General features: G+C 40.7%; 1 protein-coding gene across 18 annotated transcripts in view; it reads right to left on the bottom strand.

The window, feature by feature from the left end:
* LOC111923346 (uncharacterized) overlaps nt 1-25,755 on the bottom strand; it is a 261,072-nt gene that overhangs the window by 84,031 nt on the left and 151,286 nt on the right. For 5 of the 18 annotated variants that reach the window (XR_015285910.1, XR_015285908.1, XR_015285913.1 and 2 more), the window contains 2 exons: nt 17,825-17,887; nt 849-1,029 (listed from right to left, as the gene is read on the bottom strand). Coding sequence is in view for 2 of the 18 variants with exons in the window: in XM_086885910.1 (XP_086742036.1) it covers nt 849-948 (100 nt within the window). In the remaining 16 variants the exon portion in view is untranslated. Of the gene's footprint in view, nt 1-848; nt 1,030-15,613; nt 15,804-16,720; nt 17,067-17,824; nt 17,888-18,058; nt 18,238-25,755 lie in introns of those variants that run through there. The other 13 variants (XR_015285912.1, XR_015285916.1, XR_015285909.1 and 10 more) reach the window with 7 other exon arrangements.

The raw sequence follows: 25,755 nt of genomic DNA on the forward strand, positions 1-25,755 counted from the left end.
ACATTGTTACACACAAACTGTGTAGAGGCATATGGAGAACAGCAGCAAGAACCAAGAAAACCTTGTGGAGATAGTAAGATATCCGAAAAACAAGGCATTCTAGGAGTGCTGTTTCCCTGTCACTGTGGAAAAGTAAGGGTTGATAATATTATTCTTGTGGTTCTAATACAGACCACTGAATGCCTCATGCCATGGGAAGTAAGAATGGCAACAGCAGTAAACTGGTAGCAGCAAAGAATATGGGAAGGGTTTCTTTTTTACCCTTTTTTTAAGAGAATTATACATGTCTTTCTATATCAGTCTTCTAAGTTTTCATAATCCTTTTGCCACCTCTTTTCACTACTCTACTACACATATCTGCATTAGCCATTTATTGTTTTGCATATAATGCAGCTCATTTTCATTTCTGAAAAGGAAAATAATTACTTTTTAAAAAAATTTCAACCACCGAAACTAGAGTTAGATTTAACCCTCCTCACCCAAAAAACACCAAATCCCATGAGACCATTTTCTAACAACTAGCAGATTGCTACACCTTTTTGTGTTTGCAGCTCAACAAATAGGATAGTTCCTTTGGCTGCAAATGAACTGTGACCAGGTAAATATGAGTAAGCCCTTACAATTGATTCTTGCTGCTTCTGTCAGGAAGCAAATCTATTTATATCTCTACTCAAGACAAAATCATCAGAAGTATTTATCCTGTTTCATAAAATTTTGCTGGCTTTTAAAACACAACAAATTAAACTCTGCATCCACTGATATCCCTGGCTAAAACTCATTCATGCCTGTGTGGCCAGGATGTCACCTGGACCGTGAGTGTGTGTATGGGCTGATCCTGTAACACTTACCAATGGTGGAAGGGGCACTGGTGAATCTTGCCATCACACACCAAACTCCCTTTTCCCAGCGGTCTGTTCCACCTGGCTGCTGGAGATGAGGGCTCTGCATGCTGAATCCATGGGCTGAGACCTCGGGTGTGCTGCAGCAGCTCTGCCGTGAGCGATGCCCATCCAAGAGCTAGAGCTAGACCTGTGGGTTTGCAATGAGGCAGCTCAGGTGTGGGTTTTGCTGAGGAAGCACTAATCCCCAGGGAAAGGGTGGGGTGGGGAGTTTGGGGCAGTAGCAACTCAAAGCAGCTCCAGGAGGCTTGCCAGAGGCTGTCTGTCAGCGCCCCAGCTTTGCTCCTGCACAGAGCCCGCACACGCCAGGGCCTTCAGCAACATTTGTGCTGGCACAGGAGGCTGAGGCCTGGTGAAAACACCTTCGAAACGGGCACAAGGACATCACCTTCACTTGGTCAAGCACAGCAAAGACTGGGAGAAACAGTGCAGGAGTGCTGTGCTTAAATTTGCTCATTTATTTAAAATAAGGTCAATTTTGCTCACCTGCGCCAATATCTGTAGAAAATTTACTGGCTGTGCCCCTGCAACTCCACACTGGTCTGCATACACTAAGCATCAATTCAGATAAGCCCTTGCTATGAGAATGCCTTTTTACCCACATATCTAGGAATATGGTTACGCCTAAGCAGGGAATTTTAAGTTGATTCCCAGACTGTTCCTGAATCCAACTGCAACCTGTTTATTTTGACCTCAGTTCTTAGAAACTGTTGATGCCACGGTAGAAATATGCTGTGTGTTCCAACAGGCAACAAACAGTCCTAATGAGAGCACACTCCATCTGTGCTGCCAGCGCACACAGCCTCAGCCTATAGCTCAGATACGCTGGAGCTGAGCATGCAGGGACGAGCTCGTGCTGCAAGGGACATCCTGGCACGGCAGAGCTCCCCAAAACAGGCCTCTGGGAAGTCCCGAGGAAGCCAGGGTAGGCACCAGCAGCACTTGAGTTCTCCCCTCCCTGTTCTGACTTTGTAGACTACAAGTCTTGATGTTTTTTAAACGTTTCGAAACTACAAAGTAAAGAAAGCTGACTTAAAAACTGCCCAGTGCTCTCCAAAGGTAGGAGTTAAAACATGCAGAACATATGGCACTATTTACAGCCGGCTCACACACTGAATTCAAGGGAATTTTCCATAAACCTTGTACTCTGCAAAAGGTACGTTACAGAAAAACGCATGTGGGGATCCTTTAATTTCTCTTGAATCTTCTCTTATAAGATGCAGCTGGGGAGCAACACCCACTGGTATTGGTAGCATGAAACGGCAATCCTTTCCTGTTACCGAGGTCTGGTACAAATTACCATGGATTTAGAGGCACTGTATAAAAGACAGTGCTGATTTGTTTCTAAATTTGTATCTTGATTAAACTGTCAAGATATAGCACAAATGCAGAGCTCACCTGACTTTCCAATCCTACAACAATAAATTATCCAAGAAGTGCAGTACAATTTGAAAATGCTTATAAATGGATCAATACTATGCTTTATGTTTAGATTTTACATCTCGGTCATGCCAAATCAAATGGAATAGAAGCAGCACTTTATATTCAAACTGTAAATATTCTGTATATTCTGCAAATAAACTGTATATTCACACTGTATTCAGTGTGTTCCAAATAAAACTATATGTGAGGTGAGACTGTGAAGCAGAATTTTAAAAACCATCAAGCTAGCCAACAGAATAACAACTGCATTATTATTTTCAGAATTATTTTTAACTGTGTCGTGGTAGACAAAAAAACAAATATAAAGGACAAAAACTCCCATTCTCAGGAACTTGCATGCAAACTTGCATAGGTTAGATCAGTGTTTTTCAGCATTTATCCCTGTAAAAAGAGCAGAATTTGGTCTCATCCGTTAAAGCGAAGTAATTCACCCTGGAGTAACTTCCTTGATACTGAATATATTTTAACTATCCAGAATTTCAACATCTAGGATTAGTGCTGTAAACACCCATAGGCATTGCAGTCTAACGAAAGAAAAGTCAACACAAACATGGTGCAGCAAAAGTGAGAGCAACCATGCAGAACTCCCAAAAAGCAGCTTAGGAATTAAACTACTATTATTAAAGCTACTGTTATTGAACTACAGCTGTTAGAACTTTCACAGTTTATTGAACCATTCTGCATAAAGCAAATATTATAAAACAGAATAGATCCGTTTTCCATCACGATTACAAGCCACTGCTGTTCCTAAAGCTTTTGTTTTTTTAACCAATATTGTTGTATGTTTGAACACAATTTTTCTACTTGCTTTTACATGGCATCCATGTAAGAAGAGAGCTATTCTAAATTAATTAATCAACACACACCCTTCCAGAGAGGGAATATATGATAAAAGTATTACATATTGTAGTTCAGGCATATTTTTATACTCTCAAAAGAGGTAATTGATCCTCCCCTTTCCCCAGTTTCAAATTTGGAACTTGGCTGCTGTGGGTTCTTTCCCACACAAATCAAGCCCTAGCTCTTTTGAATTGAAACAATATGGGATGATTATTGTGGGAAATTTTTTTACTGTTACTGTAATTTAAAACTTTCTGTACCCAATTTTGCATTTTCTATAAATCAAAAACCCATTTCACTTAGGGCTACAATTAAACAGGAAATCAAAGACTAACTTCTAAGCAAGTCTTGCTATTAATCATAAGACAAACTAGTAGTACAACCACTTTTACTGCAGTTCCTTTCTGCTTGAGAACTACATTTTCATCTGAAGCTCGAGCTCTTTAGAGGAAACTGTGCTGCAGATGGGACAGATTCAACAGAGGTACAGCAAATGGGAGAGCACCATGTGCTGCTGAAAATGAGCCTGCCAGCAGTCCAGCACCAGCACAAGGCTACTGCAGAGACAGCTACTTGGGGTCTGATGCTGCCGTTCCAGAAGCTACTGTGCTTCTTCCTTCACCAGGAGCAGCCATGGAGTCATGTCTGGTGCTTTACATATCTGAACTAAAATCAGCATCCTTTTCCTTTTAAAAGAAAAAATTACAAAAGCAGTGGATTTCAACACTGAAGTTGGTATTGAAAACAGGACACACAAACACAAAATTAAAATCAAAGTGCAAAATGAAACCATGTGGAATATGGAAACATAGGTCTTCTGTTTTTTCAAACTGGAAACCAAATTATGTATTTTTATTTTCTAAAAAGAAAAAAATGCATATTGATCGCTAGACAAAATAAAACATGAATTCTCAAATCAACAGAAACATGTTTCACCCAGCTGTCTTTATTTTTTTTCCTCTGTCTCTGTTTCTCAAAGAAAAATTTTTATGTCATTTCTTCTTTTCATATATTTTAGGGAGAGGTTTAATGTCTCATGGTGTTAGTCTTTGCAAAACTCCTACAAGTCATACAAGTAATCACATTATTTGCAGCAGTACATCTACAATAAGAATAAGTGATACTAGCAACTTATTCATAAAATATATGCTCAGAACAGAAACTGGCTTCCAGTTAAATACTCCACAATGTGTATTTCCATGTTAAAGAGGAGCCTTTTACCTACTGCAAAGTAAAATTCAAATGTAAATTTGGAATTGTAAAAAATTTGGAACTGTAAAAAATTTCACTCATTAAAATCAGACACAAAGAAAACAGCTATGAGGGGTTTGAGGAGTTATTGGAAGGGCTTCTTACACAAACAAAACCAAACCTTCCCAACACTGACTTACTACTACAATAACATGATTCAACAAAACATGAATTTCACCTCTGAGCAGAACTAGATTTCAAAAGTAAATGACTTTCTGAGGCTATAGATTGAAATATTGTTTTACCATTTATTTTCTTCCTAGTATCTCTCATGCACTTGCAAGTCTCATGAACTTATGAACTCAAGACTTATGAACTCCTGCAGCAATTGACACATCTGTTTCTCAAAAAGTGCACTGAAACCGTGTCAGTCTGGCTGTGGCACCAGGAGCTCTCAGGCCTTTCCTTCAGGCTGCTGAAACCTGCTCTTCCCTTTGAGCACACCCTTCACCGAGGACAAGAGGGAGCTTCTTTTGCCTTCCTCCAATCTGTGTATCAGTCAAAGGCAGGCACCAGCCACGCAGGAGGTGCACGAGCAAAACAATGCCTGCAAACACAGCTCTGCCTACCAGGAATATTGGAAAGACTGGATGTCAATTGACCTAAGGGGTAAAGAAAGAAAGAGTGGGGAAAACCCAAAAAATCAAATACAGAAGTTTGGAAGTCTCGTGCAAAGAGCATGAGAAAACATCCAGAGCATTCCACATAGATGGCTACAAACCCTGCCCATCTCCACAGCCCAGACTGGAACATCTACACCTTCTCTTTTTCTGTTTAGGTCTATCAGATTAATTTCTCCCATTTGATCTCAACTGATACTGCAAAAAAAGGGAGGGGAGCTGCCTGCCTTGGCCAGCCTTCACTCCCCTGGTGCTCAGGACACCCATATGTGGTTACCAAAAGCACTCCTGAGCCAGCTGGAGACACCAAAATAAACCCCAGCACCACAACTCAGGGGCCCAACAGCACTCACCCAAAGATTTTTCAAACTGGGCAGAGGAATACTAGGAAACATTTCAGAGAAGTCTGGCTGCAGGACTTCTGTATTCCATTCTTTGGTTCAAAGCACTGGTTTGCCAGTCAGCACCCAGCCACTGCAGATGAGGGCAGAGGGGATGTGGTAGAGAGGAGGAGAGGACATGGAGAGAGAACACAGAGTCCCAGTTGGGGACTTCATGTGGGTGCACAGATCAGTCCTATGCATAAGCACCTGCAGGATTTGGTTTTCACAGGCACAGACGTTAAAAATGCAGGGAAAGTCTAAACCCAAACTGCTTTTCCAGTGTTTCTCAAATACCCTGGCCTGCTGGAGCCGTCCACACAGTGGAACCAGCGTGGCTCTGTGCACCCAGTTGCTCCTTGCTGAGCAGCCCATGTGTGTCTGGGCCACTCCAGGGTGGCCATGCTCATGGGGCATGGACACTGGACACAGAGTGACCTGGACATTTGGTGCCCCCGCCACTGCAGTGCCACTGTGCCAGTGTGGACAAACCTGCCTCCTGGCTCCCAGAAATCAAGCTGCTAGTGCAGAGGAGAGGCTGCTACAAAAAAGAAATCCTAAACTCAATTACATTTAGGCAAGCAGTAGGATAAAAATAATAGAATTGTCATGAAGAAAAAAAAAAAAAAAAAAAAAAAAAAAGACCTAGCAAACAAAACATGTAAAATATGCTTGTCTCTTTATTTTTAAAAGTTGCCTCCCAGCTTTCTGTCCGGCAGGGAGCACATAAAATGTTATGATTTGTAAGTTCTAGTTTTCATGGCCATTGCTTAATATTCCGTACAGGTTTGGGGGTTTGTTTAGTTTTTTGTATTTTTTTATGCAATGACCTACCCAATCTCCCCATATAATCTTAAAATGCTATCACATATCAGATTTTAATTACCTGCACAGCGGAATCCTAAACTGGAAGGAGAAGAGACGAGGCAATTGCATAGCATCTTTCTCCCAAGCTGTTCTGCTCTGACCTGGACTTTGACTTTGGCTATATTGATGTAGATGCCGAGTGGGTTAGTCTCCCCTGTTACTTATCAATGCGTAAAACAGAGTGATTAATTTATAAGATAGTGGTGATGAAAAATACCCCCATGACAAGAAATACATAACCTTTCCACTTTGGTAAGGGATACTACTGAATTTTGGGAGGCAAGGCCTCCCACAGCTATGAGAAAAAGCCTCCATTCAAAGGCAGTCAAGGCCTAGAGCAGCAGCGACACCCCAGATCTAGACTATGAGATGCCCCCTGTGCAAGGGCAGTGCTGGACCCCTCAAATTCTGCAGGCTCTGCAATTCTGAGCAACTCACCCTTCCCAGATCAGTGTTATGTGCACTTGCTGTATGTGGTTTATTCAGCTGTTTCTCACAGCAGAAATCTGGGCAACACCAGATTTATCTCCAACTTACAAGGGGAGGTGCTGAGGCATGGAAAGAGGAAGAAATTTGAAGACTCTTATACCCAAGGCTGAGTGAAAAAGAATCTCCCAACTTCTCTCTCACTTTTCCAGACAAGGGCACCACAATTCCCATTTCATCATGGCCTAATTTCTGGACAATAACATGTCTACATGCATATTTTATAAATTAAAGGATATTATAAGAAAAGATAGAAGAATGACAAAATAAACTCTGTGATCAAAATAATCTGCAGTCCCAGAAGTGTTAACTACAGTGATTTTGATAGCAAAATACAAATTATTCCTTGTAGCCATTATTTTTTCCAGTGGCTTCTATAGTGGTAGCTCATGGTACACAACAGACAGAAAAAAGCTGGGGGCTATCTGAAGTGATTTGAGTGGGGCTTAAACTTTATGTAGGCCTTGAAGTAGCCATCAGCACAAAGGTGAAATTCACTCTGTGAAGAGTGGCTTTATTTTTTTTTAATTGCCATTAGAAGCAATAACCACCTGACAGCCACTGTGGAAACTTTTTTGTCCTGAGTGCTCTACAGAAATGCTCATACAGAGCTGGAACAAAGGCTGCAAGTGCATTGGCAAAGTGGTTTTCCAGCTTTATCTCCTGGTGTTAATTGAATTGTAAGACTTTTTTATCTGTTCTTCCACTACTTGCAACCTTAAAACTAATATACACTAATATACACAGTTAAGGCGTAGGCCTAGTTCTTCACAGATAGATGTTCAGGAGAGCTTGTTAGCACTTCCTCCTGAACTTTCGATTACTCTTCCATTTAATGTTTCAGGTTAGATTGTATCTCAGGAGGAACATGCTGATGACAAGAAAGGTTATAAAATTCAGGAGCTGGATACAGGTACACTCATCCTCCTTTTCCAGGTGAAATCCCACCCACCACCAGACCTGTGTGGACTCTGGTGTATTCAGCTCAGCAGGCATCAAAAGCTAAAAAGCTTGCAGCAATTATTTCAACTATGATGCAATTTTAGTGCTTCTGTGTCCAGCCCAGAACCTTATATGGGTGCAAACCAGCCATATCCAACTGCCACTGTAAAGAAATCTATTTTGGGAAGAGAATTATGCTCATACTTTAAGTTCCTTCCAACTTGATAATATTGATTGCAAGACACGGCCTGCAGTGTGATGGACCAAAGGGACCTGCACCAGCAAGGGCACACATACATGTATAGTACCTCCTACACACATGAAGGTCTCCTTAGAAAATTACACTTCTATGTTCACTCCTGACTTCTACTCTGGTCTGCTCCTTACAACAGGTACAACCACCTTCCAGTTGACTTTCCTATCCCAAATCAGCCCTCTCCTTGAGACTCCAGGCCACCTTGTTCCCAGCTGGTTACACCTGCAGCCATGTGCTATTCCTTAATATATTTTAATTAATTAATTAAATAGAAATACTTAATCTTCTCTTCAGCAACACTGCTGAGTTTTGATTCCTGAAAGCATTTTGGGGTAAACAAAATGCAAGCACTAGACAGATATTACTTTTATACTGTTAAATACCACCCCCAAAAACATTTTGTGTTATAGAGAAGTAATCACTACTCTAAGTGCTAAATAGCATCTTAAATGTATACATGTGATTACTATACATGCAACTTCACTTTTATTTACACCAAATAGGAACACACACATACAAAAAATACTCAGATCTCATACATGAGACATACACATAGTAGAGTTGGTTATACTTTAAATGAAATAATTTTATAGAGACATTCAAAGGTACCAATAAGACAGTAGAAATAATTGTTTTAGTACAATTTAAAATGTAAATGTCATGTAATATGTAATTTAAATGTAAATCTGCCCCTTAAACCTTCAATCCATCAATGTAAATCTCCATTTAAGAAACTAAATTTCCATGTGATCATGTTAATTCTTCCTTCTATAATAATTATAGAATGAGAAACATATAACCTTCAATTAAAAACTAGCTATCTTCAAAGCAGATCACGTTGAAAAATTGTTTTTATTAAATGGTTACTAATAAAAATAAATTTTAAAATGTTAATTATTTATTCATATAATAACTAAGCAATCAAAAAACCCTATATGTCACACTGCATTAAAACCAAAACTAAACCTCATGATGAACCCCTGCAGCAAAATTATATATGTCCTTTGGCCCTGTAACAGTTTCCATCCATTTTGGGATGCAATCAATTTCTTCCATGCACCCTGAAATTCATAAATGTGCTGGAGTAGGAAGAATACTGATGCCGTACCCCTTAAAACCAGAAAGCAAGACTTTGACACTCCTTGGGTTAAACTAGATAAAGCAAAAAGGTACAAAGAGCTCACTGCCCAAGGAAGGTTGTGCAGAATGCAGCATTCCTTAAATGCACTTTAAGAGTCATTTGAGTTCAGGCTTCCTGCATCAGGTTTTTAAATTAGTGTTAGTTGGGTTTGAGAGTACAATCCTAAACCCTCTGATATCTGTGGGAGACCTTCCACTGACTCAGGACTGGATATACTATTTTGTTTCCTATAGACAAATTAGACAATACATCTTATCTGCCAAAGGTAACAAAACTATCATGAGAACTCTCCTTTCTTTAAGAAAAACAAAACACCCCCCCCCCCCCCCCCAAATAACCTGCAACCAGAGACAAAAATAAATACATACATACAAAAAAGAAGAAAATAAAGAATGATTTATCAAAGAGGAAAATCTTTTGAAAATTATACTTGCTGTATATACAAATGTAGAAGTAAATATACCAGACCTCTTTGTGTTTGGGTAGCAAAACAAATACAGCGATCAAAATCTCTTGGATGCAACAAAACAGCCTTCCTAGCCGTTTGCAGACTGCATTTCAATAAAAACCAAGAGCAGCTCTGAAAAGATTGCCAATGCATTTAGAAGTCCATGGCAAAGCTTTGTGCTCACCAACACAGAACTGCCTGAACTGAAACAACTGTCCATCTGAGACACTGTCAATATTTGTAGCTGCTTTATGGTTATTACATCCTGCAGATGAAAATGCAAATGAACTCTCCCACAGAAGAACCCCTCCTCGATCACCCTATGCTATTGCAATTCCATGAGAACAGTTACTGTGAGCAATGCTTTAGAAAAAAATTTTTTTGCATCAAAAAACCAATATTTGGTGATCACTTTAACAGGCCCCTCAAACTGACTCCTCTCTGAAGAATTAACTCCAGTGTAAAACACCCTGGCCTAGAAGGGCTGTGAGAAACAAAAGCACTCGACTCTCACATATTTCTCTAAGCTACTCAATCCATCAGCCTGCCCCCCCCAGCATTAAAATAAATAGATTTGATGGTGCTGCTCCTTGTTTTCTAGCTCCTGAGATCAACTGTTCGCAGGCTACTTTCCTACTTTTGAAACTACATAAAACAAGAAAAAAAAAAAAATCAGAGAAAAATAAAGAAAACAAGACCAGTCTAAATAGTACTATTTTTTCTAATTTGGCACTCCAAAAATATTTGCTTCTGTAGTTACAAAACCATGTGAACTGCTTTATTATTGAAATTGTAGCTGCCCTCTTCTCTGGAAATGTCTGCTTACATTGACAAAAGAACTTCAGGAGCTGAATGAATGCCACAGCAAACATATCTGAAGGTAACTGAATAAATGGGCGACATGCTAAGTGTCCCTCAGATTTAAAGTGTGGCAAAATATCAGTCAGCAATTCAAATGCAATCAATCAAGGGCTGTAGAAAATGATGAGTTAATTAATATTTGATAAAGGTATATTGGTTATTATAATCATAAATTCATTTTTCCTTAGATCCTCTTCCTTCCCCTTTGCAAAATGTTCGATTGGTATGCAAAGCAATTTACTTTTCTATTTGTGCTTTAACAAGTTTGAAAAGAGCAAATCACTTTGAAACTCCACACAGATTGGACAGGAGCTGAATGTTTTCCTTGGCAGATAACAGGATACGACGGTTGAGGTTAATTTAAATTTACGTGTATAAAAATAAATAGGCAGTACATTGCCATCTCAAATCTATAGACTCCTTCCAAAAAGGCTGCTCTAATTTAAATAAAGAATGCATAAGGTAATGCATCAGCTATATACCAAATATTGACCCAACATTCACTCTTATATTCATAGAACACTCTTTTGGAGCACCTGTGAGATAAAGCCCTTTGGAGCGCCACCCTGCCCCCTCCCCTTTTTTTTATTTAAAGCAAAACAACAAAACATGATTCATGCTTAGATGTGTATTTTAGAGCATCATGCCTAGACAATTTTTATGAGAGTTTTCAAAAGTTTTGTGGAAGACCCTGAAAACCACTGTAGCAGTCAGATCTTTATTTGAAACTATTATGTATATAGTCTTAATCCAAATCCCATTTGAAGTCAGTGGAAAAACCCCTGTCACCTTCAGAGGCCTTTGGATCAGATCCTTTGTTTCCAGAGGTACAGAACAGCAAATTTCAAATGTATGCAAGAATGTGGAGTATACAACTACTAAATAAATGGTAACACTAATCTGTGAAAAAAGACAGATTTTATAAAGGGCAACTGAAAATGATGAGATCTCATATTTGATGGTATATATTTTTTTAAAAAGACAGGCTGCAAAGGGCCCGGGAATTTTATTCCTACATATACCTGTATAAATGAAGGCACCTTGAATAGAACTACATTCTATTTTGGAAATCGTAAGTCAAATACCTTCTACAACTGGAGATTTAAAATATCCTCTGTGGGTGCAAAGGAATACCTGTCGACAGTTTTCCGCACCATTCCTGAGAGAATCACAGGCTGGTTTTCTCTCTAGTGAGAAGTTACAGGCCAGAATTATTAGTGATTCCACAAATGTGCACACAGACTATGTTAGTGAATATCTGGTGGAGGGGGATTGCTCCCAAGCCCATCAAATAGCTCAGTAGAATTCAATGTATTGTGGCTCAGGTATGGAGTCAGATGCATAAACAAGTACAGATCTGCACAGCCCAGTACAGTTTACAGCAGATGAACTCAGGACTTGCAGAAGTGCATGTGCACTTCCAAACATCTACCCATCCATTTTCTGTCTACTGGGATCACTGCTGGGGAATGTCTATTTTGCTGGCTACAGGGATTCCAACTTTTTCTCTTCTGGCTGCAAACGTGAGTCTAGCTAGCTGCACGCATACTGAATAAATGAACACTTATCTCTGCGACAATCAAACGCGATGGGCGAGCACACACTGCACGAACACGCATGCGGCTATGAAGGAACACGCTCCACAGTGTGTCTTATTTGAGAAACAAAAGACACGCAATCATATTTTTAAATTATTTTTCTCCCCTTCTCACACAGGTCTAGGCACCATAAATCAGCATTAGAACTGTGGCAGCGTGGCTTTGTTGTGCATCTCAGACCTGCACAAGCACCACCACTGCGGGGGGAGGAGGGAGGGCTGATTACCGGCACCTGCTTCAAGCTGCGAGGGACTGATGCAGTTAGCAGGAAAAATGCCTAATTAGAGCGCATTTCCATTTTCCTGAGGGAAGGTGTCACGATCACTGAGCACCCATGTGCATGGCAGACTCTGAGCACCAAGGCCCTGCCAAGGTTTATGGAACATGTGGCACATGGACAGAGGCTGAGTGCAGCACAGAACCCATTCTGCTTGCAGAGGAGCTGATGAAGTGCTGAGTGGATGTGAATTACACCCCCCCCCCAAAAAAAATAGAATTCTGTTTTTTTCCCCAAGAAAACTGGATGAAACAAGGCATTCCTTCCACTCCTTTTATTTCTCCTTAGCTGCTACAAAAGGTTTATGAATACTTGGCATGTACTACAAGAAGACAGTACTGTGCCCATAAAGCCACACAAAATACAATCCAGCCTCACAGTCCTACTCATCTTACATATCCAACAAAGACGAGAACACCGGACTGCACCCACATCTCAAAGAACTAACTCCCGCTCCATTCCCTTTTCCTTTCCCCTCTCCTCCTCCCTTTTCCCACAATAAAATATCTCTCTGACCCAAACCTGACAACGTTCATCTGAACTAAATTACAATTAATTTAAAAAAGTTTAGCTAGACAGCCCACTTGCTATCTCTGGCAGTAAGGATGCCACAGTAGCCTGCTTGCCTGCCGATCCTGTTCCTGTGGGATCACCGCTGTGCATGGAGCATGGCTCTGCCCAGCACTCTACAGCGCTCCCAGGCCTAGAACACATGGACCTTGCCCTTGTGTTCCCCTCCTTCTCCACACTAGGAGGTAAAAGCAAGATTTTCAGCCAGGATAGGTGGGAGGTTAAGAAGAGACAGTTCATTTATCAGCAACTCCTTAAATTTCCTTTTGGAGGATAAAATTGCATTTTGAGGATTGAGATAAGGCAGAAACACTCATTTTGCCCTCAACTCGCTCTACCTTAGATTATTTTCACTGTTTCACTCAATTATTACCTGAAAATATGCAAAACTTCATCCTAGCCAGATATTAAAAAAAAAAAATCTTTTAATTAAGCTAAGTATTGTCTATGCTTTTCATTTTTCATTCCATGCACCAAACATTTTGTACGAGAATTTTGGCACTCCAACACAAAACACTTTCAAAATGTAAATGGTCCAGCTCACACGCATAATTTCTGAAGACATTCATCTGAGGGGCTGAATAGTTCTATCAGCAGCTATATTTCAAGTAACAGAATAAAAATAATTTTAAATTTAAACTCTGGAAATTGCCAATCTAATGAAGAGATTTTAATCCCTCTTCATTTAACATGCACAAGGTCTTTATACACTATGTTAATTTTCAGCATACTTACAGAAACCCTCACTGTGAAATAAACCAGTCAATTCTGCTTCTTTTACTTTCAGAGGAAATTTCTTGCAAGCCTCCACAAAATAATGAACTAATATGGGAGAAACAATTTTACATTCCTTTAAGCTAGTCCTCATCAACAAAACAGCCCACAAGTATTACAACCTAAGGATAAAAAAAAATCTTTAGACAAAAAGCATCATTAGGAGCAATATCGCAGAGTACTCTGAAATTTCTCAGTGAGGAGTGTTCAGCGGTTTGTGAATCCTCAACTAATATTTTATTTGCATTGTACTGTGTAGCTGCTACAGGCCTCTAAAAACTACTTTGAAGAAATTAATTTTAGCTATCACCAAACCATATGCTCCTAAATTCCTTTCTTAATCTACACAGTTCACTAAAACATTCTCTAGTTACTGTGAGCATGATCAGCCAATAAATACTGCTTTACTACTTACAGTTATGAGTTGTATTTCAGTTTATGTTGCCATAAAACACTTCTAATGCAATGCCAATAAGGAGATGGTTTTGATACAATGCTGTCAACGGTCTGAATTTAAAACTATTTTTGTGTAAGTCACTAGGGATTTTCAAATTATTTGTTTGGGTTTTTTTGGGGGGAGGGGAGAGGTTTATTTGTTTGGGGTTTTTTAATTTATTTTTTTTTCACAGAAAACCCACAAACTTATTCATGCTTGGCTTGTTATTTACTTTAAATCTTAGACATAAATAAAATTACAAGGAAAAGATTAAAAGATTTTACACAAGCCTCCCATTTTTTCCAGTGTGCAGAAAAAGCATTTTGGTTTAGAAATATATATGAAAGGACTAGTTTCCTCATGAAGTGTCTTAAAATATATTTATTTTCAGATACTTCAATTTCCACATAGACTAGTCTACATAAAGAATTGAAAAATACCTATTATTGTAAGTCTGGAAATTTCACAGTAGTAATAAATCTTAAGTGTTTAACTGTCTGTCAAATTACGCCTAACTCAGTACATCTCTATCCACATGCTACTTTGGTCTATAAATGGCATTACTCTAATATTTAAGTATTCCACTTAAAATAAATTCCTTCATTAACACCCGAAGAGAAAGAGAGTGGGAGTATACTTGAGTATGTGCCAGGGTGCACACATAAAACATAAAAAGAAAATACACTTTTGTACCTTTAAAGGCCTTGAAAAATAGTATTTTAAAAATATATTATAAAAATGATAATTAGAAACTAATCCTGAACAATTCCAGGTATTAAAAAAATTTGAACATGAATGCTGAAAATATTTAGGTTCAAATTCACGTTGCTAAGAAAATCAGGAAACGTAATTGCAATGAGATACAATGACTAAAGAGCATCAGATAGTTACCTGCAAAGCCAGGAGCTGAGCAATGCCACCAGGTCCCTTCCCTCGTATGTGTCCCTACAATTAAACCCCATGCACTGGCTGGTGGCTACGTTACAGCTGCTCTACACAGGGATGCTTAGTAATGCTTTACATAGACTAAAAAATTAAATAAATGTAAAAAACTTGCACCGCCCAACTTTGTTTCTTCTCTTAAGCTCCCTTCTATTTTTATTTTTTAGAAAGGAAGGGGGAAGCGCCATTCAGGAAAGCAGCTATATTGTGCTCAATGAAGGCAGGACTGGCACAAGTCCTAGAACATTTGCATTCAGAAATAAAAGCTGTGATCGACCTTTGTCTGCTAAGAAAATGAAGCTTGCTGGTTTTAAACAGGCTAGCGAAGGGAGGGGCAGACTTGATAGAGAGGGAGAAGAGAACCTAAAAAACAGCAACAATAGCAAATATTAGTCTATCACATCCTTAATAGGCAGCAAAGCGATCCTCCCGAATGAGCCTGGACCTCGCCGGGCTGATAACGCACTCCTGGTTAATCATAAATTATCAGGCAGACGCGAGCCAATGTGCCGATCCCCACGTAGTTCCCGAAACTTGATTTTCCCACTTGGCATCCCCTGCGCTCCGGCGGGAGCAGCTTACCCTGGCAGGGCGGGACGGCGGCCGGGGAGCCGCCGATGGATGCGGCGCTGGGTGTTCCCCTCGCAGCTCCGCAGTCCCCGGGAAGGCGGGCGGGAGGCTCCGGGCGAGGCGGCGCATCTGCGCGGCCGGGCAGGCCCCGGAGCGGCCTCGCCCCGCGCCCCGCACCGGCCCCGCCGGCAACAATGGGCGGCTGCGAGGGGTGGCAGGGACGGCGGCGAAGGAAAGGGAGCAGAGCAGGCAGAAGGGAAGGGAGAAGAGAGGGGAGGGAGCGAGGGAGGGAGCGAGGGGGGAGAGACGGAGGGAAAGAGGAGGGGAGGGGAAAAAAGAGAAGCATGTTAAGCTTGTCTGGTAGTTAACAAGTCTTGAATGAAGAATGTTAGCAAACAGACAAACAGCATGTCTGATGCATGCTAATAGTCCTGGCTTCACCACTGACAATATGAATAATTCAGTAGAAAGGAGGGAAAAGAAGAAGCGGGGGGGGGGGGGGGAAGGGGGAAAAAAAAGGTATCCTCCTTTCACGCTCCCAAACGTCTGCAGAGGAGACGGGAATAAAAAGTGTGCCGCAACTTTCTCCTTCCCACCCATCGCATAGAAAATATTCGGCAAAAAGGCAGGTCGGGCACCAGCCCTTTCGCCAGCCCTGCCTCTCGGAGATTTTCGATTCCTATTTTTGTTGCCTATTAATTTCCTCCCCCCCCCCCCTCGCCCCCCCCACCCCCCTTTACCGCCTATTTTACTTCTTTTGTCTGGGAGCTGGCACCTGTCCCAGAGACGGCATTTTACTGCACATCCCCTTTTCCCTCTTCAGCAGAGAAAAGGGGGGCGGGAGATCTGCAATAACGAAACAGCATGTGTACCCCCTGCCCCCCCCAGACATCCCCCCCATATTTCCTTTTCAGCCATAGTCCAATTACAAGGGGTTTGGAGGGATATCACACGCCCTATTTCACATGGCGCAGATACCTACAGCCATTAAAAATATATTTCTATGAAAGAGAAAGGCAGAGAAAGCAAGAGGCTCGTTCCCTGAGCCGCACTGTGCACTGGGGTTCCGGGGAGGAAAATCACCAGCAAAAATCACCCTCATCCTCAGAACACACAAACCTGCAAAGCCCGAGTCATTGCTCAGGCAAAGGAATCCATTTCCTTAACGGAGGGAAAAGGGAGTGAGAGAAAGGGATGAGCAGAGGGGCCGAGCCCTCGGCGCTTTGCCCTCTGCACTGGGATGTACAGCGCAAGAGAAGCGAGAACCAGCCCCGCTCGGGAACGCTGGGAGAGAAGAGGAGGGCTCAGGCAAGCAGAAGAAAAAGAAGATCCTATTTGCAGCATTTTTAAAAGTTCTGTTCTGGCAAAGGCCGTCTGAAGGGGAGGCCCTTGCAGCAGGAATGCGAGCAGCAGCCGCCTTTTCAGAGTCCAGCCTCCTTCTTGTGAGCGACTGGAGGAGTCTGGCGGAGGAGGAGGAGAAGGAGGAGGAGGAGAAGGACGTGAGCCAGCGAAACGCAGCGGGCTGGAGCTGATGATGAAAGCGGCACGGCCCTGCGCGGACAGGCTTCTTTCCATCCCCCGCAGCCACGGGCACACGGACACGCACCGAGCCCGGCCCCGCTGCGACCCCCGCCGGGTTCCCCCGCGGGCGGCGATGGGGACGGCGCGGCCGGGAGGGGACCCGGCGGAGAGGCAGCGATGGGAGGAAAGGCGCTGCGCTGGAATGTAAATGCACCCACGCTATGGCAATATGCTTGACAGGGCAGTACGGCTAATGAAGCTTTTAATTGAGGGAGGTGGGGGTGTGTGGGGGGGGTGGTTTCTACGGAAATATCTCCCGGGATTAAACGAAGAGAAGAGGCTCCTCTCTGCATTCACACACCTACACCGCTCTGCATAAGACAGCAGTCCGCAAGGACCACGAACTACAGCGCGCACACACACACACACCCAATCCCAACCTACCGAGCTGAAAATGGCTATCTGAAAAAGTAAATACTGTATGTGACAGAAAAACTTTGTGATTTTGTTTTCTCATGCCCTCACTTCCAAACCAGCTGCACAGCCAAGCTCAGGCTGCTTGGCCCTTATAACTCTCTTGGCACCGAGTCAAAAGCTGATAAGCATTTGGGCGAGACAGCTCAACTGCTGTGCTGGAAGAAAAACAGCTGCCATGATTGCTGTTTGATTGAGAGCACTCGCACACACTCACAAAAAACATACCAGGCTGCAACGACTGGCCGCAAATGCCTGAGGATTCAGCTTCAGAAGATCAACATACATTTCCTTAAAAAAAAAAAGAAAAAAAGAAAAAAAATTATATAGTTTTGCCTCCATACACCCTCCCCTTCTTTAAAAAAAAATGTGCTGCGTCGACTTGCTTTTCTTCTTCCCATCCCCCCTCCATAACCTCAAGCAAACTCAAGGAATTGTGCCAAAAGTCCCGTTGCTAGTTACCAAGTGCATTTTTTTAAACGTCCCTTTGATACTTCTTTCCCTCCTGCTTGCCATGGAATATGCAAGTAAGATAATCTTTCCATTACTTTCAAGAAGTAATTAAAAAAGAACTTCTAGCTCAGCGCTCCTTTCCCTCCTTCTCTCTTAAGGGGCAAGAGGAGGGAAGCAAGGGGGAGAAGGAAGTTTTTTTCTCTTTGCCGAGTCCAACATTTGGCTTTTTCCATTTGTGGCAGATCACTGTAACGCTATTGTAAAACAACTTCCTGCCCCTTTTGGCTCACGTTCCAGAAGCTGCTAGGCTAAGTTCATAGCACAGACTTTTTTCCCCCTTGCCGAAGAAGAGAGACAAAAAAAAAATTCCTGCAAATTATTTTCCCCCTTTTCTGGCTAATGGACTCACAAGGTGAATTTATTGCAGCTCTTTAAGAATGTTACACAAGAGACGTCGGTATCCCAGCTGGATAATTCATAAGATGAAAAGGTGGGGTCATTATAAATATATGTCTATGCGTGTCTGTATGTGCCTGCATTTTAATTCTGTCATTTTGAACTGTAAGTCTCAGTACCATCAGGTGGATAATGAGCTAAGCTGCTTCATCTGCCGTACTAATTTGTATATCTATCATAGCACAGATCATTGGCTCAGTACATACAGCCTCCTACTTTCCAATTGCTTTTGTGCTCTAAGGTGACCTGCATCTCTGTCATCTCCCTCCTCTCCTCTAAATGCTCAGCCTCATGAAAATACCCACTGGAAGCTCCTAAACCGTCCCTGCTAGAAATGCTGTCTCTCTGCTATAAGCCAAAAAGGAAAACTAAGGCCTCCACAAGTTGCTCTCTCACGGTCTCTCCCTCCCTCCCTCTCCCTCTGTTTCTCTCATAGCAACAGCATTTCTTGGTGCGCCTGCTTTGGCATACATCAGCATTTCCACCGTCCAAGTGTCCTTTTGCGTCACATCTCGCCATTTCATTCAGCCAATGAAATTTCCTTCTTGCAATAAAAATATATAGACTTTTTCTGTTATTGGTATATTCAAAATTTTTTTTTCATGTGCTTTCCTAACAAAAAACGTTGTCAAGCATTTGATTTGCCCTGCACTGGGAGGGGGGGAGGGTGGAGAAGGGGAGGAGACTGTACGAGATTCAACCTTGAAGAGTCTTCTTTGTGGAAAATATGTTACCGTAAGAAAAAAGGGATTACATAGTTACTTCAAGAAAGTCAGAGTTGTCCCTCTCACTTACTATTGATTTTGCTTATGCTATCACTGCTTTCCTGATGTACTTTTATAGCAGCTGGCAGCTTCAACTGATTAGAAAAGTCAATACCCTGTGTGTCTAATTTGTAAAATATTCTTCAGGAAAAAGAATATATTAATTTATGTTTTATTACACTGAATATTGATCATGAGATGATAGAAAAAACTGTAGTGTAAAAAGAAAAACCATCTATCCCATCCAAAGCGACTGCTTTCCAATGCACTATCCTGCAAAATGGAGCAGAGGGTTTCCGAGTCAGAGGTTCTTTCCAAGGTGCATTTTCCTCTTCCATAATCTCACAAGTGCAGCATTTCAGTGTCCAGCTGTGGTAAAGATGGTGACAAAGGCTCTGTCCTAGGCCCCAGGTATCCTGGCTCGTGAGGCACCGTGGAGCCGCACGCCCCGTGCCTGGCACGGCCAGCCCTGCCCGGGCTGGAGCAGCAGCTCGGCCATGGAGCTCAGCTCCAGCCTCAGGCTGAACACTGAGCGAGTCCTGCTCTCAAAATGCAGTCTCAGCCAAGTGCACAAGGCACGGGGTGGCACATGTGGGCTCCTTGGAGCTGCCCGGCCGTGCTGCAGTTCCAGTAACTCCTGCTGTGGCAAATTTAGGGAACCTCTGTTACCCATTTTGACCCAGCCTCAGATCTCCAGAAAATGCTCAACCACCAGCATTCTGAGGAGAATACACATTTCTTCTGTAAGCAAAATATATGTGCCATGGTTTTCCCTTACCAAACTTTTTTTTTTTTTTAATGGTGTGAAACCACAAAATGTTTCTAATATTTATTTTTAAGGAATTATAGTAAAAGCATACTAGAGATTATCAGGACACAGCTGACAATATATTTAAACAGTAACTTTCCCACAAATATTTATTTCAGTAAAATGACACCTAGTAATTCTGACCTCTTCTAATAACTGGTCTCTATTGCATGTAGACTGTGGATGCAGAGGATGTGCATAAATTCTGGGTAGTTCAAAAGTTAAAGCAAGCAAAATTTCTGGGTAACAGCCTTAGCAGCAGCCAACCATCATATCCAGTTAAAACTCTTATCATTTTTGTTTTAAAATAATGGCATGGCATTCCTGATAGCATTTATTTTAACAGAACATGCACAGATGAGAAAAATCCTGCACAGAGAAAAAGATATTACACACGATAGTGCAGTCAACAACTTTTAATGCCAATGAAATATAGAAGACAGATGTATTCTTTAGGGAAGGCTAGGACTTATGTAGACAAATTGCTTAATTTAGAGTGTTTTATTTGTATTTGATCAGCTTTCTGAATTACTTTCCCCCTTTTTCTCAGACATGATTTCCAGCTCCCTATTTATTTTTATACTTTCTATATAAAATATAGGTCTTCTTGTTCTTTACCCTCCATACCTGCCCCTTCCTTTCTCATTTTTTGTTAATATGAAAACAGCTGAGATTCATCCCTTTTAATGAGGAAAATTCAGGTGCATTTGGAGGGTTAAAAGTGCCTCACCTTTACAAAATTATGGCTCATATTCATCCACCCAAAGCTACCCTTCCTCAAGGAGACACATAAACGCATTCTGCCTGTCATCAGATTTGTGAAATAAGATTGAAAGCTGTCTAACTTTTAAGTTACTGCAGTACTAAAAAATTAGAGATTCAGGGACAGGAAAACAATTACCTCAAGTCCAACTTGTAAGCTTCACTTAACAGAAATGGAATTCCGAAAAGCGAAGTGGAAGAATTATTTTAAGATTCATATGCTTGAATAAATTCAAATTATGCAAATAGTAGTAAGCCAATATTTTCATACCACAGTTTATACTATTACAGAATTTTTTATCTCTTTTCCTTTATCACAAGTTCTGTCTACTGGAAACTCATTATAAATACTCCTTCTGAACACTGATTAATTTGCTCATATTTTAACTCAGAGTGGCATTTCTTGTTCTTTCCTCTAAAGATGTATGGTATGATAAAGACGTCCACACTGAGATCACCTCTAAATAGATGATTATTTTTGCTCTCCAGATAATACACCTCATTTGCAATATGGGGTGGTTTGTAATCTAACAGTCTTCAGAAATATTTATAAAAGATGATCAGATATATGTTTAGGTTTTGGAGTTTTTTAAAATAATCCAATTAAACTTTTTTTTCTAATTTTAAGATTAAGTTATCCGGAAAAGTAAAAGTAAAATTCCCTCTTTTTTTTTATTTCATACTATCACTAAAATTATTCCAGTGCAGATTATTAAAAAAAAAAAATCACCAAGAATAATTTTACTTAACATTTAGACAGCTTTTGTTTTTAAAGGCATTCTCTAGAAATTAAAAATAATAATAATTAAAATCTATCTAGAAAAGAAAGCAGTCTTGTGCACCATCCCCTGAAAGAACCAGTCTGGGGATTACAGAGGTGCACACTTCAGAGAAAGGACAGCAGTAACACATAGTGCCATTGTGCAGGTCACTTAGGAAAGTTCATTTATTGCTGGATAACTTGCATTAATTCCAATGGATCAGTGGCCTATTAAATGATGGGAGAAAAACACTGAAATACCAAATAGACAATTCTGAAATGATCTAAACTGTAAAAGCAAGCTGAATGAGGGTGTATTTCTACCCCCTTCCCTTCAGAACATAATGAAGCATTTTGCAAAAACACTTCCTCCAGTACACCGTACTTTAACAATAGTGTTGTACAGAAAACTTGGCATTAAACTGGTATCAACGTAAGTGAAATTCTGGCACTAGGACAAGTGGTTTATTTTTTAATTTAACTTTTTTTTTTTTTCTTCAAGACAGGAGATATTAAAGGGGGTGCTCGCAGCAGCAGCAGCTTTTTAAGGGTGCTACCGACAGAATTTTGTTTATCTTGCAGTTTTTCCCCCCGTTTTTTTACCGTACTCTTGCCTCGGGACCGCTCGTTCCTTGCCGCTCCCCGGCTCAGGTGAGCGGCAGCCCCTTTGGCAGCCCTGCACGGAGGGAGAGCCCGCTCCCATCCCGGGCGGCATTCCCGCCAGCCCGGCTGGCCCGCCCGGAATGCCGCGGCCGGCCACTCCTGCCCTGCCCGGGAGCACCGCGCTCCAACACGCCGAGGGGCTTCAAAGCCAGCCCTCCCTCCATCTAACTCTGCTTACAACCGGGTGACTCGCAGAAAGAGCTGCTGGAGATTAAAAAAAAAAAATTGAGTAAAAAGAAAAAAATATATATCTAGGAAAAAAAGGAGGGGAGAAAAAGAAAGAAAAAATAACACATTGGGAAAAAAAGGAAGATGTTTGGTTTTAGAGAAAGATAAGCTGGAAAAAGAAAGCAAATATACATGATGAAATCTTCACTGAAAACTTACAATCTCTCAGGTCTAAAAAGGGCTTTAAATCCCTTTATATCATAAATTACTTAAAGGTTTTTAAACTACTAAAGAGCTATCTAGTGACCGAGTTCTCTTGTATTAAGCATCTTTGTTTTAATTACACCAGAGTGCAACAATCCTGAACAAAGCAAATTCCAATGCATACAAAATTTACATACAGCACAAATTCCTTTGTGGCTTTTTTTGGTAGTCAAATGTTAGCAAAGGTGAAAAATTTGCATAAACTGTAAGAAAATAAAAAGGGACATCCATTACAGTATCACTTTCATAGCATAGCTGCAATTACTGCACACAGAGAAAATCCAAAATGGTCGTAGATACAGAATTCTGTTTGTGAGCTGAGTGTTAGTATCAGATGTATTTATGTGGCCAACTTCAGCTTTACAGTTCAAGTTACCATTTCTTTTGAGCCCATTAAAGGTAAATATATGGTACATAAGGTGCATCTAAGATTGGCTATCTAAAGGATAACTGGAACCTCACACAATAACAGTACATTGGTAGTGGTAAATTTAAAGCCCTCTCCTTGAAAAGAAGCCCCTCCTAACATGAATGATATTGTCACACTATTGTTATAATCAAATATAACATCAAGAGAATAATGAACCTACTGGAAGTATTAATGTATTTATCTGGACAGATAAATACAGGCTTCCACACTCCTGGTATCACCTGCAGGTATAACATATAGTTGCAAAAAAAGACAGTACTTTATAGAATTTGTGTTCCATGAATGGTGTCATTTGAGTCTTTTGTCTTTCTGTCTGTCATGTCACACTTACTGGAGTTGTCACACATGCATTATTAAGTTTCATGAATTTTGAAGGGATGCCTGAAGTTATAAACTCGTCTTTAACACAACTCTGCTACGTTTCAGTTTTAGTGAACAAATATCCTGCACAGATGCAAAGGTGATATAACTAAAGGTTTCTTCTCTCCCTGCAGACAGAAAGGGCCCATTCCCAGGCTTGGGATGAAGCCATGCTCCTCCTGGGCTGTCACTCCACACACTGGTGTGGAAAATGGGTTTTAGAAAGGAGGGTCATTTTGGTGTTGCCAACAAACCAGAAATTCAGTGCAAAAAATATCTTTTTTATTCCCCTAATTTCCTGCTTTGCCGTTTTAAAGATGAATCAGCATCCACACAATTAAATGTGTGCCATAATTTAATAAAGATGATTTTACTAAAGTTTATTACCAACACAAAAGCCCTTATAAGGAAAAGACCAAATTAAGTTTTGGTATTTTGTTTGCACTAATAAAGTGCAGCATGAATACTAAAACTGGCCTTGCAAAAAAAAAAAAAAAAAAAAGTAGGGGGGAAATTGTGAAAACCTGCTTCCAGACTTCTTCAGCGAACTGTTTTTCAGTTCATCCCAGGGGATATCTGTGACTAATCCATGGAAGTTTCAAGTTTCAAATTTAGCAAATTTTTCTTAGGGCCTAAAAGCAATTTACTGAATATTTTAATTGCCTCATCAAAGCACTGAAATATTAAAAGGTCAACTCTTAAATGCATATTCCCAGAAAAAGTTACCAACAGAAATACAGTGCAATGAATTTTTTTGATCCACCAAAAATTTCAAGAAAAATGTACGGTTTTTTTTCCTAAAGCAAACACGTAACTTAGTAAGAAAACTGTACAGGGAGAAAAACCTGGACCTTTTGTCTCTTGGTAGCAGGAGAATGTGACTTGGTTTGACATTGAGAAGTCTCCCTGACTCAATTGCAAATACAGCCGCTTCTCAAAAAATTTTGAAGCCAAATACCAAAATTAAAGTTGATGTCTGAAGCTCATATTTCTGTCATTTTTCTGTAATAAAATTAAGCAACTCTGCCTTCCCTCAACAATCATTTCAACAAAATCACATACTCTGCCCCTTCTGTACATGGGTGCAGTATGGGACACCTGGAAACAGGTATGTATGTGGTTGTATGCAGTTATACTCTCATGCTTCCACAGTCCAGTAAGTGTCAATACTACTAGAATAAGACTCTAAATTAATACTATTTATGTAATTCTGCACTATAGAAATTATGGTATTTTTATAATGCAGCCTAAAGATTACTAATGAAAGGTTGCATTTGAATTACAACAGGAAAATCAACGGAAGGCACAGCTCACGCCCATTGTTTTTCTAGTTATATAAATAAATGGAACATTTCAAAAACCTTAATACAACTTAAATACAGAGTAAGAACTACATGAAAGAAGTTCATTGTAACAGCATGACATCAGCAGGAATTTTATCCCTCAGTGTTACCGTAACAACTCATCCCTGCATTCAGAGAACACGGCTCTCTGCTCTGGGACTGCCTGGATGCAGGACCTTGCTCCCACACCTGGAAGCAGGAGGGAGACTGACATAATCATCAGGGATTTCACTGAATAAAGCACTGCATGCATAGACCAAAATGTTCCAGCCTTCAGCTGGCAGTGCTCTGAGTGTTCAGCTCAGAGGGGAAAGCAGAACAGGTACTTCAGACTCATTGTGAAAAAACAGTTTTGCTTTAAAACTGCACTTACATGATTGTTTGTGTAGCAAATGGGGTTCCCATGCTCACAGGGAAACATTGCTATAGGAGCATCACATTTACTGTATTACTGTTCAGGTTTTACTGGCCAAAACACTAAGCAGCCTAAGAAAATTACTGGAAATCTATTAGAAAAGGCCCTTTTGTGACCGAAATGCTGCACAATTTCAGCTCATCTTCGCCTTTCCCCAACAGAGAACACCATTTTGAGGCTGTCATGCATTTTTCCTTCCAAAGGGGTTAACGCCAGTGGAAAATGCAAGGATCCTCTTACCACAGAAATACTGAGCAATGCACTTTCCCAGAGAAGCTGCCTTTTTATTTTTACAGGTGCAACTGACGTCTGTCTTGTATTTTCTGCTCACCAAAGTATTAATTTAAAAAACACACACACATGAATGTATGATATGCAGCTATCTGCACCCAGGTAGCTTTTTTACACTTTCACATAGCTCAAGTATTTAATGGAAACAGGCAGAAGAACAGATTTTACCATAAGACAAATAAGAAAAATAAGCATTCACTTCAAATGAATTTTGCTGAATTA

The sequence above is a fragment of the Cyanistes caeruleus genome, chromosome 4 (assembly GCF_971803275.1).
Source record: "Cyanistes caeruleus chromosome 4, bCyaCae1.hap1.1, whole genome shotgun sequence".
In the NCBI taxonomy this organism is placed as follows: domain Eukaryota; kingdom Metazoa; phylum Chordata; class Aves; order Passeriformes; family Paridae; genus Cyanistes; species Cyanistes caeruleus.